Source organism: Garra rufa, chromosome 19 (genome assembly GCF_049309525.1).
Source record: "Garra rufa chromosome 19, GarRuf1.0, whole genome shotgun sequence".
In the NCBI taxonomy this organism is placed as follows: Eukaryota; Metazoa; Chordata; class Actinopteri; order Cypriniformes; family Cyprinidae; genus Garra; species Garra rufa.
The window spans coordinates 32,379,806-32,397,063 of record NC_133379.1 but is presented as its reverse complement, the minus strand read 5'-3'; the positions used below and the strand labels follow the sequence as shown (position 1 = coordinate 32,397,063).

The window sequence follows — 17,258 nt, the reverse complement described above, 5'->3', positions numbered from 1 at the left end:
TGCTGTTTTATGATATTAGCTGGTTTCTAGCTGTTGTTTTTGTTAAATAAGTTGTTTTTGTGGTTTTAGCTGTTTTTTTGTCAAGCTAGTTTTTAGCAGGTTTTCACTTCAGTAAGCTGGTTTTAGCTGGTTTGTAGCTTTTAAAAACAAGTAAATTAAAACTTGACTATTTCAAACTGAAACCTATAAACATAAAGCTTTTAAATTACTTCAAACGTTCTGGCTATGCTACAAACTTTTTTTATCTACTTTTTAAAAGATGTTTAAACGTTATATGATGAAGTGTGACACTTGACTGGGAAAAAAGGGTCCATAATGGCTTGCGCTGTAGTAATTCGTTTGACCGCTGGAGGCGCACACTGTGTTATGATTATAAACAGTGGCGTTACAGAATGCGAGTTCATGAGCATCATCTGTGTAGGGAGCAATAATACATGTACACTAACTCAATACAATAAATCCTCATTCCACTTATGTTTAGAAACTCAGCCAACTCAACGCATTTTTCATTTAAAGTCCAGAGGCATAAATCGATTACATTTTAAACAAAAAAAGGTAAGTGATAATTGAATGAGATTAATGAATTATAACCTAATACGCCTTTAAAATTGGACACAATTTATTATTTGCTTTTTTATTTTTTGTAAATGTTGTTAAATTATGTTTTTGGATGACTTACTGTGTACGTGCGCGCGCGCTTGTGAATGTGCCTGGTGCGGGAGCGCGCCTGTAGGATCTGCATGGAGAGAAGCGGCAGCGGCGCGGTGACGGTCACGTGACGGAGTCTGCTGCTGGCTGAGTGAAGCGTGTTAGCAGGTAATAAAAAAAACAAATCTGTCTTTCACACTCTAACTGGCCTTTATTTGTCAAGTGTTAGGTGGTTAATATTTCCATTCCTTTGTCGTTCATCTGTTTTAATCCGTCGCCGCATGTTTTTCGAGGTTATGTTGTCTTTTGTATGGCTTTGTTTTGCCTCCTCAGTTTAGCTCATTCGGCTTTAGCTCTGCTCTGAGACCATTTTCCTCAAACATCCTTTTACCACAAGCCCGCATCACTATTAAACCAGTTTTTCCTCCATTAATAAGGTCATATTGATATACATCTTGGTGTTTAAATGCTCTTGAGGTTTTAAATGTTATAAACAAGGACGCCGGGCGGTCGTGAGTTAGCCAGCTAAGCTACAACAATTGGAGAGAGGAAATGACATTAGAGATCATGGACAAAGGAGAGCAGAGACTATGCGCTTATGCTCTTCAAAAACTCTGTTTTTACATTTTCATGTGGTTTAAAAACACTATATGTGACCCTGGACCACAAAACCAGTCATAAGGTTAAATTTTACAAAACTGAGATGTGTATATAGAATTTGAAAGCTCAGTAAATAAGCTTTCTATTGATGTATGGTTTGTTAGGATAGAAGAATATTTGGCCGAGATACATCTATTTGAAAATCTGGAATCTGAGGGTGCAAAAAAATCAAAATCCTGAGAAAATCACCTTTAAAGTTGTCCAAATTAGGTTCTTAACAATGCATATTACTAATCAAAAATTACATTTCGATACATTCACAGTAGGAATTTTACAAAAAAATCTTCATGGAACATGATCTTTACTTAATTTCCTAATGATTTTTGGCATAAAAGAAAAATCAATAATTTTGACCCATGCAATGTGTTTTTGGCTATTGCTACAAACATACCCCAGCGACTTAAGACTGGTTTTGTGGTCCAGGGTCACATATGTAACTTGAACGTTTCCAGGCATCTGTAATGAATCTATAAAGATAAACTAGGATGCTAAGCCTGGTCCTGGATCTAAATTCCCTTTGTTTGATGCATCACATATTTTGTTTAATTTTGTTATGTGTATGAACGTAGTTAGCTTTTTTAGGATATAGAATATATTTATATAATCTCTGAAAGCAAAAAAGTTGTTTGTACTTATGATTTTATAATAGTCATTTGTTTGAAGTTTTCTAATGTGATGGAGTCACCATAGCCTATGTTTTGATTGTGATTATGATTTTTTTTTTAAATAGATTTTATTAGTATTTGAAACTAAAACATAACGTCTTCTGTTTTAATGATAAACAAATTATTTTGCTCATATTTGGCCATTTTGAGATTATTGACATATGGCCAATGTTTATACATTGAAAAGTGGAGAAAAACGCACTAAACTTTGCTATTTCATAATGTACATTTACTGTTTTCATACATTTTGGTGTATTTTTGGTAAGCGTTGTTAAAGTAAATTGCACTAGCAGTATTAATTAAGATATTAGCCTAATACTTCACCTGCATGACAAATAATAAGAACAAACACGAATGTTATCAAGACTCTTACACTGGAAATCCTAGTTCATTTTGGCTAACCACAAATGCCTTTTGTTCAGAAAAGCGACAGTTTTTTGCACTCTTCTCCTTGATTTGTTATAACTTTTGGCTGTCTTTTGTACTCCAGATGTTTTTCCAGATTAGTATAGCCCAAAACGTGACGATAATGGACCATTTTCAGCAGCAATAATTGCAAAATATGCAAGTTTAATTTGGTTCAGTGGCATTGTTTGCATTCCCTTAAATGACCTGTCGTGAAAACCCTAATTAAATTGTTTAATGTAAATTATTTTATCTTCACAATTATATGCATTTTTAATTTTTTTCTGGTTAGTCAATTGACCTCCCTATTTATAATTAATTATAAAACTCATTTTTGTGTGTGTGTGTGCATATTTCAGTCTACATCTCTAAATGTGCTTTATACCCACATTATCTGTAAATTCGAGTACACTATGGGTGGTCTGCTGACCAAGAGAAAAGGCTTTGTTTTTCCATTTTGTAAGGATCTCACAAATGTCCCCACATGAGACCGTTGTCAGCTGGTGGAATCACTTTCGTGGGTTGTTTTGCTTAGTGTCATCATTAAATCGTTTGTGACCAGCAGCGCTTACGCAGCCAGTAAGATCTGTATGATGTATATTGCAGGCTGGGAATTTTTGCCAGATATTATCTGATGATCTCAATACGTCAGAATTTAGTCGGGCGTTTGCTGCGTGACTGTGTGGAAGGGTTAAACATGCACAATAAGTTCTCTTCTAACAGCCAAGAAAAAGCCCACTGTATCCTTCGCAGATGTTATGTGTGTTGCCTTGTCTTCTGTGCGAGCAGTAACACTTAGTGATGTTTTAGTCTTAGTATTATGAATATGACACAACAGTACATTCGTTTCTGTTTAAGTTGAGATTTAATTTGATGGAAAATCATCCAAGAAGGTTTTTTAAAGGAAGAGTTTAACCAAAATGGAAATTCTGTTGTTTATCCACTCCCATGTTATTCTAAACCTGAGTGATTTTTTTGGAATACTGAAGAAGACATCTGCACTTTTTCTTACAATGAAAGTGAATGGGGACATTGGCTTGGCCTGTCCAGCTCCAAAATTACCTTAAGAGTATCATAAAAACAGTCCATATCACTCATGACCTAAATTGCTTTGTGTGAGAAACAGACCAAATGTTAAGTTATTTTTATGCTATTTAAACCCAATCAGTGTCTAGGGGTGTTTGTTTAGTTTTGACACTAACAGTCAAAAGTTTTTGAACAGTAAGATTTGTAATATTTTTTTGTCTCTTCTTCTTCTGCTCACCAAGCTTGCATTTATTTGATCCAAAGTACAGCAAAAACAGTACATTTTTTAAATATTTGTACTATTTAAAATAACTGTTTTCTATTTGAATATATTTAAAAATATAATTTATTTCTGTGATCAAAGGCAACATTTCCAGCATCATTACTCCAGTCTTCAATGTCACATGATCCTTCAGAAATCATTCTAATCTGCTGATTTGCTGTTCTAGAATTTTATTACTATTATTATTATTATTGTTATTATTATTATTATTATTATTATTATTATTATTATTATCAGTATTAAAAACAGCTGAGTACTTTTTTTGGGGAAAGAAATGGTAGAAATTAATACTTTTATTGAACAAGGATGCTTTAATCAAAAGTGATGATAAAGACATTTATATTGTTACAAAATATTTCTATTTCAGATAAATGCTGTTCTTCTAAACTTTCTATTCGTCAGAGAAACCTGAAAAAAAAAATCTACTCAGCTGTTTTCAACATAATAATAAAAATCATAAATGTTTTTTGAGCAGCAAATCAGAATATTAGAATGATTTCTGAAGCATCATGTGATTGGAGTAATGATGCTAAGAATTCAGCTTTGAAATAATGGGAATAAATGACATTTTAAAATATATTCAAATAGAAAATGGTTATTTTAAAATTGTAATGTTTTTGCTGTACTTTGGATCAAATAAATGCATTATTGGTGAGCAGAAGAGACTGCATTAAAAAGATTTTACTGTTCAAAAACTTTTGAGTTTTGACTGGTAATGTATTTGATGCTAAATAAAATTTCTGAACTATACACAGTATTGTCGCTATCCAGAATGTGCATTTTTGTACTGCGATTATATTGCAACGCCCCTTTCGAGTACAGAACGTGCCAAATATTGGTGTTTGCAATCATTTATGTCAAACCTTGCACCTTTAAATGTATGGAAATATATTTTTAGGGCTCAACAGTGAGTTGTCTGATGTTTTTATTTTATTACTTGCTGTTTACTTCATTTAATAAATGTTTCATAGGTATCTAAAAGTTTAGTGTCATGACAACCCAATTGATTAGAATACAAGGTTGCATTGGTAAAAGTAACAATTTTTAAGAAAAAATCCAAACCACTGGTTTGACTGGCCAAATAAACATAATCCTTAGCGTTGAGGCCTGGATTTGATAGTAAATACTAGCCACTTACTCACACAGAGCTGTTGTATGGCTTCAAAAGACCTAGATTTGAATATAGAGCATGAATCATATGGACTACTTTCACAGTGCTTTTTTCTAACTGGACAGGTTATATGGGGTGATTACATGAAAAGACGGAAAACATTGCAGGCTTTAAAACGACTTGAGTCATTGATGACAGAATGTTCATTTTAAGGTGAACTATCCCTTTAATTTTTCCTCAGCATCTGAAGCCGTGTAAATATGCTTTTCGTGGATAACGTACAAGCAGGACGAACAGAGTCGGCCACCTTAAACGGAAAATTTGAGATATAAACTTTGGAGAGCGAGAAAGTAAGAAGTTTTGATCAATCAATGCATGCTTTAGTGTAGATTTAAGTCAAACATTCAGAGGACTAAGTTGTTATTTTGTATGCACGAGAAATGGCTATGTGATGCGATCTGAGTTTGAGCATTTTAGAAGGACACTACAGGCTAGTTGTGAAGTGTTAACGGACACCGCTGTGGTCTCGTAGCGTGGTCTTCATTTCAGCGGGGCTCGGATAAGCTCGATTGTTTTTTTTCTACAAGGGTTTCTGGCGGTCAGAGTATTGCTCAATCTCTCCCAACTGGGTTTAGGAGAAAGGAAATCCGATACAGCCCTTGTGTGTTTGCCTGACGCTGCGCGGGACACTAAAGGGAAGATCTGCAGAAAACGTCAGCGAGATCGCTTGAACAAAACTCGTCTGCTGTCTGCAAATATTTGGACTGGAAACTTGGACATGGAAGCTGTTTCTGAATAATAACCACTTCCTGTTTTTGGCCTTGTTTTTCTTCTAGATTTTTCTGTTTTGTACATACATTGTTTTGTATATACTGTATATGATGACCTCGGTGGGCGTCGAACGAGCCCGGGGCACTCGGGACAAAGCGCTGCCCACTACCACACAGACCACACAACCACAGAAACAGCTTCAGGTGAGTAAACAACAACATTCGGAAATATACGGCATGTTAGGGAAAAAAAAACACAACCATATTATTACTGTGGTACGCAATATGACAACAGTCTGTTGTGTACTGTATCCCAAAATAATATGCTTGACGTGACCTTCTAGTTTCCTTGGGGGTGTTTACATAAGACACTCATGCATTAAAAAAAGCTAGATGGAGCAAATTGCTGTTTAAGTTGAACTGTTTATAAAATGACATCTTAAAGGGATAGTCCACCCAAAAATTGTCCCTCTCATGCCATTTCAAACTTATATGCATTTTGGAACAGATTTTTTTTTTGTTTGTTAATCAAACAGTTTCAGGTCCCATTGACTTCCGTAGTTTTTTGTCTTTGTCCATGCTATGGAAGTCAGTGATATTCAAAACTATCATACAGGTTTGGAATGCCGTGAGAGGGAGTAAATTAGAACAGTTTTTATTATTCATTATAGATAAATGTGTTTGGCTTTAAAGAGGAATAATTTAACACAACTTATCCAACATGCTTCCAGTGCTCAAAATAAAAAGCCACTAAAATACTGCATGTGTGAAAATCTTCACTAACTGATTAGTAAGTTACTATTTGATTACATGACCAAAAACTCATTTCACAAACTTATTAACAACAAGTTATTTACCTTATTACATTGTCAGTCTACATTTAATTTCAGGGATAATAACAGGACTTTACTTGCTGAATAAAACATGCAATGTAATGAGGTCATTTGACAAAGTATTTAAAATCATTTGTGACCTTGGACCACAAAACCAGTCGTTAGTAGTATGGGTATATTTGTAGCCATAGCCATCAATACATTATATGGGTCAAAATGATTTTTCTTTTTATGCCAAAAAGCATTAGGATATTAAGGAAACATAATGTTACATGAAGGTATTTCGTAAACTACTGTGAGTATATAAAAACTTAATTTTTGATTAGTAATATGCATTGCTAAGAACTTGATTTGGATAACTTTAAAGGCGATTTTCTCAATATGTTTTTTATTTTGCACCCTCAGATTCCAGATTTTGAAATAGTTGTATTTCAGCCAAATATTATCCCAACAAACCATACATCAGTGGAAAGCTTATTTATAAGCTTTCAGATGATGTATAAATCTCCATTTCAAAAAATTGACCCTTATGACAAAATGTTTTGTTGTCTTGGGTCACATTTATTGTTGCATAACGCATACTTTTATGTTTAACAAAGTGGAAGTATACAGTATACAATATGCTATGCAGTAGGCTTGTAGCCAAACACACTCGCAGTGTCTGCTTCCTCGTGTGTAAAATGTCTTGGCCATGAATCTGACTGCTCAATCAATTCCCTTTTATTTTTCAAAATTGATTCTTGGTCACTCACTCGGATGTTCATAACTTATGCTTCCAATTACAGGCTACAGCCGAACAGATCCGACTGGCCCAGATGATCTATGACAAGAACGATGCAGATTTTGAGGATAAAGTGAAACAGGTATGGGAGGCTCTTTTAATTCAGTAAAATGATGTTTAACTCCTCTGTTTAAGGAAAGGTAGGTGATTTGGTTCAACAACATTTTTTGTTATGCTGGTTGAAAGTATCTTTGAGGTCAAAAAACCTTGCAGAATCTGCAAAATGTTAATTATTTCACCAAAATAAGAGGGATCATACAAAATGCATGTTGTTTTTTATTTAGTCCTGACCTGAATAAGATATTTCACATAAAAGATGTTTACATATAGTCCACAAGAGTAAATTTTGTGTATTTGAACTAGGGCTGCAACGATTCGTCGACGTTGTCGACAAAAATCGATAATAGAAATAGTCGACAATGAATTTCATTGTCGATGTTGTCGCCAGACAACCGAGTGAGGCATCTTTCTGCCGAGAGTCGCACATACGCAGCTTCTATGCTGAGCGATAACATACAGAAATGGCGGCGTCCAACGCAGCAGCTGCGCGTACCAAAACACGCCCGTTTCACACATACTCCGTCTGCAGTGCGTTTTTTTTTTCCACACCCATGTTAACGGATTAGAACGTTCACAATGTACGGACTGCAAATGCGTTCTGTGTGAAAGCAAAACGAGTCTGTGCTTCTTCTGCACCGCATACGTAACGCACACGGACTGTAGACGCACTGCAGACTGAGTATGTATGAAACAGGCGTAAAGTTTAGGAGCATTTTAGCCTGCTACGGCGAATAAAAAGATTATCTGCATGGTTTGTAAAGCAGTCCTTGCGCATCACGGCAGCACCTCTGTGATGCACGAACATTTAAAGAGAAAGCACGTCGGACAGTTGAATGAAACGGAGTTTGGCTGGCCTCGGTAAGATTTAAATAACATGGAAGCCAATACGTTTTGTTTTGGATATACATTTTTGTTTACTGTTTTATTGCTGCTGATGGTTTACAGGAAGAAAATGTTTAGTTGATTTTAATTTATTTTTTCTTATAAAACAAATGTGCCTGTCCATTAAAAAAATTATAGAGTTTCTTAATTTATGCATTTATGTCTGTACTGACCGAGCACTGTGCCTAATTGGTTTTAGACAGGGCATTTTTATTTACTTTTAGTATGAATTGGCCTATCAGCAGCAAAATATGCATTTTTCATTGAAGTACCCCCTTCTTTCTTGTGTTTACTATAATTTTCCACATAATTAAAGCAATCTCATGCTAAATTTGAGAAAAATTGAATAATTATCCGATTAGTCGACTAATCGTTTCAATAGTCGGTGACTAGTCGACTATTAAAATAGTCGTTAGTTGCAGCCCTAATTTGAACCCTTTCCAGCAATGACTCTATGATTTAAGATCTGTCTCTTTGCACTGAGGACAACTTAGGGATTCATATGCTTCTATTCCAGAAGAAAAAAAAAATGATGCATTAAGAGTCAGGGGTGTAAACTTTTGAACAGAATGAAGATATATACATTTTTCTTATTTTGCCTAAATATGTGTTTTTTATTTAGTACTCCTTTCAGAAGTTACAGAAGATACTTACAGAGGACAAATTAGGTTAAATTTACCCTGATATTCAAATTCAAAAAGTTTTCACCCCCTGGCTCTTAATGCATCGTTTTTCATTCGGGAGCATCAGTGAGTGTTTAAACCTTCTGTAATAGTTGCATATGAGTCCCTCAGTTGTCCTCAGAGTGAAAAGATGGATCTCAAAATCATACAGTCATTGTTGGAAAGAGTTCAAATACACAAAAATGCTGAAAAACCAAAGAATTTATGGGTCCTGAAGGATTTTTCTGAAGAACAGCAAGCAGTTTAACTGTTCAGAACAAACCAGGGACTCAGCTATCACTAAACAAAAAAACTGTGGATCATTTAGGTAACAATACAGTATAAAGACCCAAGTGTATGTAAACTTTTGAACAGGGTTATTTTTTTACAAATTTAACTATTGTTTTCTCTTATATTTACTATATTATTCAGGTCAGTACTGAATAAAAAATAACAGGCATTTAGTATGATCCCTCTTATTTTGCTAAAATAATTACCATTTTGCAGATTCTGCAAGGTGTATGTAAACTTTTGGATTCAAGCCTCCATCAATGCTGTGTCTCATAATGTCACTGTGTTTTGGAGGAGGCGTTGCTTTGGAGAGTGATTTGCAGGGAGTGTGGGATCTTACGCTTTCAAAGCTAGCTTGCTGTTGCTAGTCTCTGAAATTGCCGGCCGTACTTTAAAACCTAGTGATCTCCATGTTTGTTCACAGCTCATGGAGGTTACAGGGAAGAACCAAGACGATTGCATGGTTGCTCTTCACGACTGCAACGAGGATGTCAACAGAGCCATCAACTTCCTGCTTGAGGGAACTTCTGATGCGGTAAGAGTCTCATCCAATAGATCCTTGTGTGGTCTAGACTTCTTATAAGGCACTAAAATGTATGAGTTTTTTTTTTTTTTTTGTAAAACGGGAACTAGTTTTATTGAAAATGCAGCTACTGTCAGCTGTTTTGTGGCAGGGAACAATGATTTGTCTAGCTGTGCTTTTTGTTTGTCTGCATGTTTTTTGTTTCTTCTTTTAGCTTAATAATGAACATACCACAGTGCTTAATATCCAGATTCATTGGAGATTGACACTAATCTACTTCACAGATAAAGGATCTGTGACTATTGTTGTGGTGAAATACGAGAGGCGCATCTGCTTTTAGCCTAGGATTTGTTTGAATGATTTCTGGGAATGAAACTCTAAAATATAAAGTGGGTCGCTTCTGTAGTGTTGATTCAGAAGGTAATCCTGTGTCATAACAGACCTCTGCCTCCACCTCTGTGTCATAATACAAGCTCCTAAATGTCCTTCATCAGCAATAATAATTCAACAGTAATCGGTTATGTAATTGACAACTGCTGTATGCTTATCTTATCTTGAGTTTTTTGTTCATTCTGACTTCCGCTAATCATCTTGCAGACCTCTTGGGAAACAGTGGGGAAAAAGAAAAGTCTTGGAAAGGATGCAACCTCCTCAGAAAGTAAGGAAAACAAGGAGAACAGGGAGAAGAAAGAGAGGGAAAGCAGCAAGGGTCGTGGAGGAGCGAGTCGTCGTGGCAGAGGGACCAGTCGCAACCGGCCAGGTGAGTGTGTTGTTAGATGATATTTGGTTTTGTTTAATTGTGTGAGTAGGTTATAAATATTAAAAGTCTTATGCGTGATATTATTTTATTATCTACATAGTGAGGACTGAGGAGAATGGCGTGGACCCTGCTCCTGTTGAGAGAGGTGCTGACCGTGGCCGCAGGGGAAGAGGGAGAGGTGAGCCCACACACACACACACACACACACACAGTGTCAGCATCTCCTACACTGTCTTTCAGATCAGTTGTGCTTATTTGGGATGTGCAAATACTAAGAAAAATCTAGCTGTTGGACATTTAGGATGTTTGACTCATCCCTAGTGTTTATGAGTTTGTTTTTTGTTTACAGTGTCTGGAGGTAGAGGTAGAGGACGGGCTCCGGTTACCAGCAGGTTTACAGCACAGGGGATGGGGTGAGTATCACTGAAATGATCATTTAACCTAAAATAATACTCATTATCACACAGCAGCCACCTGAAACACTGTCTCAGACTTTGTGTATCCTCCTGCAGGACCTTTAACCCTGCAGACTACACCACAGACAGTGGGACGTCAAATTCACATGCTGATGTCTGGGAGACGGGGGCCAACGACACTACAGATGGGACAGGTAAGAGACCTCTATTGTACAGAACATATTTCCCAATCTTTAGGCCTATTTTCATCTCTCTTTCTCTCTTTGACACGTTCTGTTCAGTGGCATGGCAGAACACTTTGGACGAGTGGGCAGCTGAAGACTGGAGTGAAGATGTGAGTGTGAGTCATGCTCTATAATTAACCTTCTGTGCATTATGGGATTTGCGGAGCTTGAAATTAATAAGCCTGAAAAGGCATGGCATATGCGTTGTCCAGAAATGTTAAAGGTTAGCATGTAGACAGTAGTGATGTTAAAATTTGTTCTTGTTGTATCTGTCTTTTTATACATTTTATGTGTTATATAGGTCTGAAACATATATTGGGCATTCTACAGACTGCAAACTGTTACCAAGATCCTTTTATTATCAATTGAAACCCACATTCATATTTAAAATATCAATAAGCTTAATATATATAAAATCATCATTTATTGGGTACTTTAAATTGAGAGGTGGCTGTCCCGAACCCTAACCCCTAAATTTTAGCTTAAGAAAATATTGAAATATTTTTAGTATTTTTTTTCCATTGTTGTTTTTAAGTATCTTTTAGATTCTTTTGAAAAGTGAAGTTAAAAAATATTTACAATGTAGATGCAAGCAAATTCTAAATATTCTCAATATAACCCTTCTAATTAAATTATTACTGTTTCGGTAGTGACAAATTTGAAAAGAGGACAAATATTCCAAAACTTTCTCAAAATACAATATGAGAATAAACTGCACAATTACTAGAAATGTGTGCCTTGGATATAATACAATTTATATTACACATTTTTTGGGGGGGATTTTTTTTTTTTTTTTTCCCAAGACGTTTCCAATTTTGACTTCGGACTAATTCTGTAGAATGGCCCCTGTAGTCATATATAATTTTTCAAAATTTTCTGCTACAAATACCAAAGCACTAACTGGCCCTTTTTAATCTCCAAAGCTCTCTGAGACCAAAGTGTTCACTTCCTCTTGTGCACCTCCAACTGAGAACCACATCACACCTGGCCAAAGGTAATAAAGTTAGAACTGGGGTTCAACTTAAATCTTGTGATGATTATAGCAGTTGCATATGGCTTGTGTTTCTTTCACTGACTATTTTGTGCATTTCATTGTAGTCTGGATCTATCAACTCTGCTGCAGAAGCCTGTGGATCGAGAGGAGGTGGGAGGTCTGAAGGCCGTGGGCTCCTCTCAGGGGCTTGGCCACAGTCTGGTCTTCACCAACTCCCACCACCAACCTGCTCGAAATGGAGGCACATCTGCTGGTTCCAACAGCTACACACACGCCACCCTGGTGAGACAATCCTCAGGTCTTAGTTATAGCATTTAGAAAACTGGTGAGCCTATGTTATGGATGCTTGAATTCACATTTTTATTTGATTTACTTTCTAGTTAGTTATTTTAGGACTAGTTTTTGTGGTATGTTGTTCAGAAGCACTAAAGCTGGTAGAGTGAGCACCAAATGGCACCTCTCCTTTGTGTCATTTTCCAGTCCTCTGTTTTGGGTTCTGGTTTTGGAGAGCTGGGTGGTCCAAAACTCGGGCAGACGGCCGGGCAGCAAATACTGGAACAGCTGAAGGGGCCTGGTCTTGGGCAGCTTACCTCCCAGCCCTCCAGCACAGGGACCAACTGCACCCCTGTAGGGGGGCTGGTGGGGACGGGGATGTCTGTCCCCTCCTCCTCCTGGGACATCAAACCTCCTGGAACACAGAGCTCCTCTTCACTTCCCTCCCAATTCAGTCGTGAGTGTTACAGTTGCTTTACTGACGCAAAAAACACAAACTCGTTCAATCTTGCAAACATGTGGCTATTGACCTGTTCACACTGTTTTTTTGCACTGTAGGGGAGTTTCAGATGCAGCCAGAGCCATCTTTGGTGCTAAGCCAACTCGCCCAGCGACAGCAGGGCTCCCTGACCCACACGGGGCCTCTAGCCAGGCAGCCCAGCCCTCCCCGACTGAGTGCCCCTTCACCCGCCCCCGGCCCACTGGAAGCCTTTTCGAAAGCGCCGGAACCTTCTCAGCACCGTGACGGGCCTTCGTTGGCACCATCACAGGCAGCCGAAACTCAGGGCAGCAGCACACAGCAGCGGCAGATAAAGACTCAAAAGCGACGGATACCTCCCACTTCTAAGGTGACTAGAATTCAAAAAAGCATTGAGGTTTGTGAGATCTATTTGCGAACACAGTATTACCAACTCCAGTTTATATATGAACATTCATGAAATGGCCTTCGAAAGCCATTTTGTTTATATAATCTGGCTTAAAGGGTTTAGGGTGGGGCTTGATTTTATCCATCTGGAATTTATTGAATTGTGAAAAGTGGGTGTTACCAGAATAGAGGGGAGAGCAAGAGACTAAATTTTTGGGACTAAATTGCTCTGGATTAGTTCACTGCTAAATTAAAATTTCCAGATAATATACTCACCCCCATGTCATTTAAGATGTTCATGTTTTTCTTTCTTCAAACAAAAAAAAATAAGTTTTTGGAGGAAAACATTCCAGGATTTTTGTCAAGATAGTGGACTTCAATAGGGATCAGTGGGTTGAATAACCAAATTGCAGTTTCCAATGCAGCGTCAAAGGGCTCTACACGATCCCAGCCTAAGAATAAGGGTCTTATCCAGTAAAACGTTTAGTAATTTTTAGATATTTATATACTTTTTAACCAACAATGCTCATCTTGCACTAGCTCTGCAATCCGCATCTATGACTTCACGCATGCAAAAATAAAGATTTGGTGTTCATCTGCTTACCCCCAGGGAATCCAAGATGTAGGTGACTTTGTTCCTTCAGTAGAACACAAACACAGATTTTTAACTCAAACCATTGCAGTCTGTCAGTCATATAATGGCTGTCAATGGCACCCACAGCTTTGAGAGTCACAAAAACATACACAGACAAAACTAAATTAAACCCTGCAGCTTGTGACGATACAAGCTTGAGGTCTTAACACACAAAACAATTGGTCTGTGCAAGAAACTGAACAGTATTTAGAGCATTTATTTTTTTTACCTCTGATTCACCGCAATGTCCGACTGTCCTGAGCGCGTTCACAACACCCGCCGTGTGACGCGTCAACATGCTGTGGCATAGTAGACTCAAAATGGAAATTACTTGTGCTCTTCGTGGCGCACTCAGGATAGTTGAACATTGTGGTGGATCAGAGGTAAAAAATTATATATAAATACTGTTCAGTTTCTTGCACAGACCAGTTGTTTTGTGTGTTAAGACCTCAATTTATCTCCATGAGCCGCAGGGTTTGGTTTTGTCTGCGTATGTTTTTTTTTTTTTACTCTCAAAGCTGTGTATCCTATTGACTGCCATTATATGATGGACAGACTGCAACGGTTTAAGTTAAAATCTTTGTTTGTGTACTACTGAAGAAAAAAAGTCACCTACATCTTGGATGCCCTTGGGGTAAGCAGATAAACATAAATTTTTTTGGGGGTGAACTGTCCCTTTAATATTAATTCAAAGTTTTATCACAAAATCTTTAAATCATCTTATAATAAAAAAAAAAACCAGACCCAAAACTGTCTGTATATGTTGCCTGTTGTAATATGCATATATTTGTACACATGCAGATTCCTGCGTCTGCTGTAGAGATGCCCGGCTCAGCAGATGTATCTGGTCTAAATGTGCAGTTTGGTGCCCTGGACTTTGGTTCAGAATCTGCCCTGCCGGACTTTGGCCAGTCAGAGAACTGCAACACTGAACCCATAAGAGAGGCTGCAGTGGTTCCTCAGTCACAGAGCAGCCTTTACTCTAAACCAATCAGGTCAGTCAGTGTTAGAAATGGAATTACTGAGGACAATGCTAATGTCTAAATTGTATTTAAGTGCTTTTTCTTTTCCTTTGAGCAGTGGACTTCATGTATTGCTGATTTTCCTAAATCTCTCAACGCATGTCTGTCTAAAACTCTCCATTCTGCATGCTAATACGTTTCCCGTGATCTCCCCTGCAGTGAATCTCTGACCAGTCCGGTTCCTTTGCTGCTGCCTCTGGCCTCTTCTGACAGCATCTACCCTTCTCCCTCGGTACCTCTCCCCAGCCTCGCCCCCTCCCACACCACCCCCAGCTCGGCCGCAGCCCCCTCATCCTCTTCATCCTCCTCTTCCTCCTCCGCTGCATCATCGGCGGGTAACAGCTTCGACTGCGGTGTGGCTCCTCACTCAAGACTGACCTTTTCTCAGAGCAAGGAGCCTTCTGGACCTGTAACGGTGAGTACTGAAAGACAAACCATAGTTTTAGATGTTTTACAGCTACAGAGCTGTGAAAATGTAAAGTTGAATTCTCAGTTTAACATAAAACAAAAATGAAACTTTTCATAACTTCCACTACTGTGGAAAGGTTTGGGGTTTATTAAATTGTTCAAAAATGACAGTAAAGACATTCATAATGTTACAAAAGATTTCAGTTTCAAATAAATTCACATTTTCTACAAAAATATTAAGCAAAAAATTAAGCAGTGCTACTGTTTTCTATGGAAGTCCGTTTCCGCCACTGAATAAAAAATAAAGAGTTATTGCGACTTTTTCACAATTATGAGTTATAAAGTCAGAATTGCAAGATATTAACTCGCACGTTTTACCTTTTTTATTGCAAATGCGAGTTTATATCTCACAATTCTGATGTTTTTTCCCACAATTCTTAGAATTGGGAAACATTATGTTTCTCAGAACTGATGTCTCACAGTTTAGAGAAAAAGTCAGATTTGCCAGTTATATCTTGCAATTCTGACTTGATAATTTGCAATTGTGTGTTATAGTCAGAATAAATGCGTAAATGCAATTTTGAGAAATAAACTTTCAGTTCTCAGAAAAAATGTCACAATGTTGAGATATAAACTCGCAATCTGAGAAAAATTATTTTTCTCTCTTTTTCTTAGAATTGCAACTTTATTTCTCAGATTTGTGAGTTTATATCACACAATTCTGAGAAGAGTCAGATTTGCAAGTTTATATCTCACAATTATGACTTAATTTCTCACAATTATGACAAACTAATTGTGAGCTTATATTTGGTAGTTCTAACTTAATTTCTCAGAATTGCGAGTTTTTATCTTACAATTCTGAGAAAAAAGTCAGATTTGTGAGTTTATACTGCGTGATTCTGAGAAAAAGCCAGATTTGCACATTTATATTGTGCAATTCTGATTTTATGCGAGTTTAAATCAGGCAGAATTCTCACAATTCTGAGAAATTCCAGAAATAAATTACATTTGAAAATGTATTAAAACAAAAATCAGTTCAAAATTGTAATAACAATTTCACAGTATTAATCTTATTGCTGTATTTTTTTTTTTGTCCAAGTAGCCTTTGTGAGCTAAGTTTTTTTTCTAAAACAAATTTTGAGCAGTTTTGTAGGTGCTCTTAAGTTGCTCCATGGGTTGATTATTTCTTTAGTACACAGTACCGTTATACATCAAGGAGGTTATGCTGCCTATATTGATTCAATACACTTTGTTTGCATCTCTGACAGAACGGTTTCAATGGTGTGAGGACCTCTGCTGCTTTAGACAGTAAGTCAAACTCCTCAGTTTTACCATTCTTTCTGTGTCATATGCATTCAAGATTTGACTTGCACTCTTTAACTGCTTTATTTTGGTAATATATGATATTTATCCCTTCTCCATCAGCCACATCGAGTTCCTCCACTCCAAAACAAGAGTCTCCCTCTCTGGTCAGCAGCACAAGTGTTGCCCCATCTGCTCCATCCTCACTATTGCCCCCTTCTGTTACACCGCACAGCTCTGCTCTGCCCAGTCTGGCATCTGAGCTGTCCTCTGCCAGCTTACCTCCCCTCAGCAGGTGACCAAGATGTTTATTTGTGGCTTTTCTTTGCATTACACAATTCTATTCCTCAAAACTTTTATGTGGGCCACATATGACTCTGCCTGTTTTTCCTCTAGTCATGTGAGCAGTGGCCATTCTGCTGTGTCGGCACTTTGCACCACATCTTCACTTGCAGTGAGTTTTGTAGAATGCACACACAAACACAAACACAAGCACACTGTCTTTTCACAACCTCTGTTTATGTTTGTCCTCAGTATACAAGTGTGGACAGCGTGAACTCTCTCGCCCCCTCATCAATGGCGTTTTCGTCACCACCTGTTTCTGCTCTGGCCAGCAGTAGTGTTAGTAGCTCAGTAAGTGGCAACAACAGTCTGCACGGGTCTGGAGTTTTGGGTCATGGCGCCAACGGTAGCGCACCTTCCGGTGTCAGGACTGCCCCGCTACTGTCTTCCTCCAGCGGTGAGAGAAAGCACACATCAG

The 17,258-nt window shown here is 37.6% G+C and overlaps 1 protein-coding gene across 1 annotated transcript in view; it reads left to right on the top strand.

Moving 5' to 3' along the window:
* The first annotated feature begins 709 nt into the window (after positions 1-709).
* ubap2a (ubiquitin associated protein 2a) overlaps positions 710-17,258 on the top strand; it is a 25,156-nt gene continuing 8,607 nt past the window's right edge. The window contains exons 1-19 of the mRNA XM_073824027.1: positions 710-816; positions 5,635-5,772; positions 7,187-7,264; positions 9,502-9,612; positions 10,198-10,360; positions 10,461-10,538; positions 10,710-10,773; positions 10,873-10,970; positions 11,058-11,116; positions 11,924-11,994; positions 12,099-12,276; positions 12,475-12,724; positions 12,826-13,115; positions 14,568-14,761; positions 14,948-15,203; positions 16,465-16,504; positions 16,622-16,793; positions 16,895-16,952; positions 17,033-17,237. Of these exons, the coding sequence (XP_073680128.1) occupies positions 5,677-5,772; positions 7,187-7,264; positions 9,502-9,612; positions 10,198-10,360; positions 10,461-10,538; positions 10,710-10,773; positions 10,873-10,970; positions 11,058-11,116; positions 11,924-11,994; positions 12,099-12,276; positions 12,475-12,724; positions 12,826-13,115; positions 14,568-14,761; positions 14,948-15,203; positions 16,465-16,504; positions 16,622-16,793; positions 16,895-16,952; positions 17,033-17,237 (2,461 nt within the window). The 5' untranslated portion in view covers positions 710-816; positions 5,635-5,676. The remainder of the gene's footprint in view (positions 817-5,634; positions 5,773-7,186; positions 7,265-9,501; positions 9,613-10,197; positions 10,361-10,460; positions 10,539-10,709; positions 10,774-10,872; positions 10,971-11,057; positions 11,117-11,923; positions 11,995-12,098; positions 12,277-12,474; positions 12,725-12,825; positions 13,116-14,567; positions 14,762-14,947; positions 15,204-16,464; positions 16,505-16,621; positions 16,794-16,894; positions 16,953-17,032; positions 17,238-17,258) is intronic.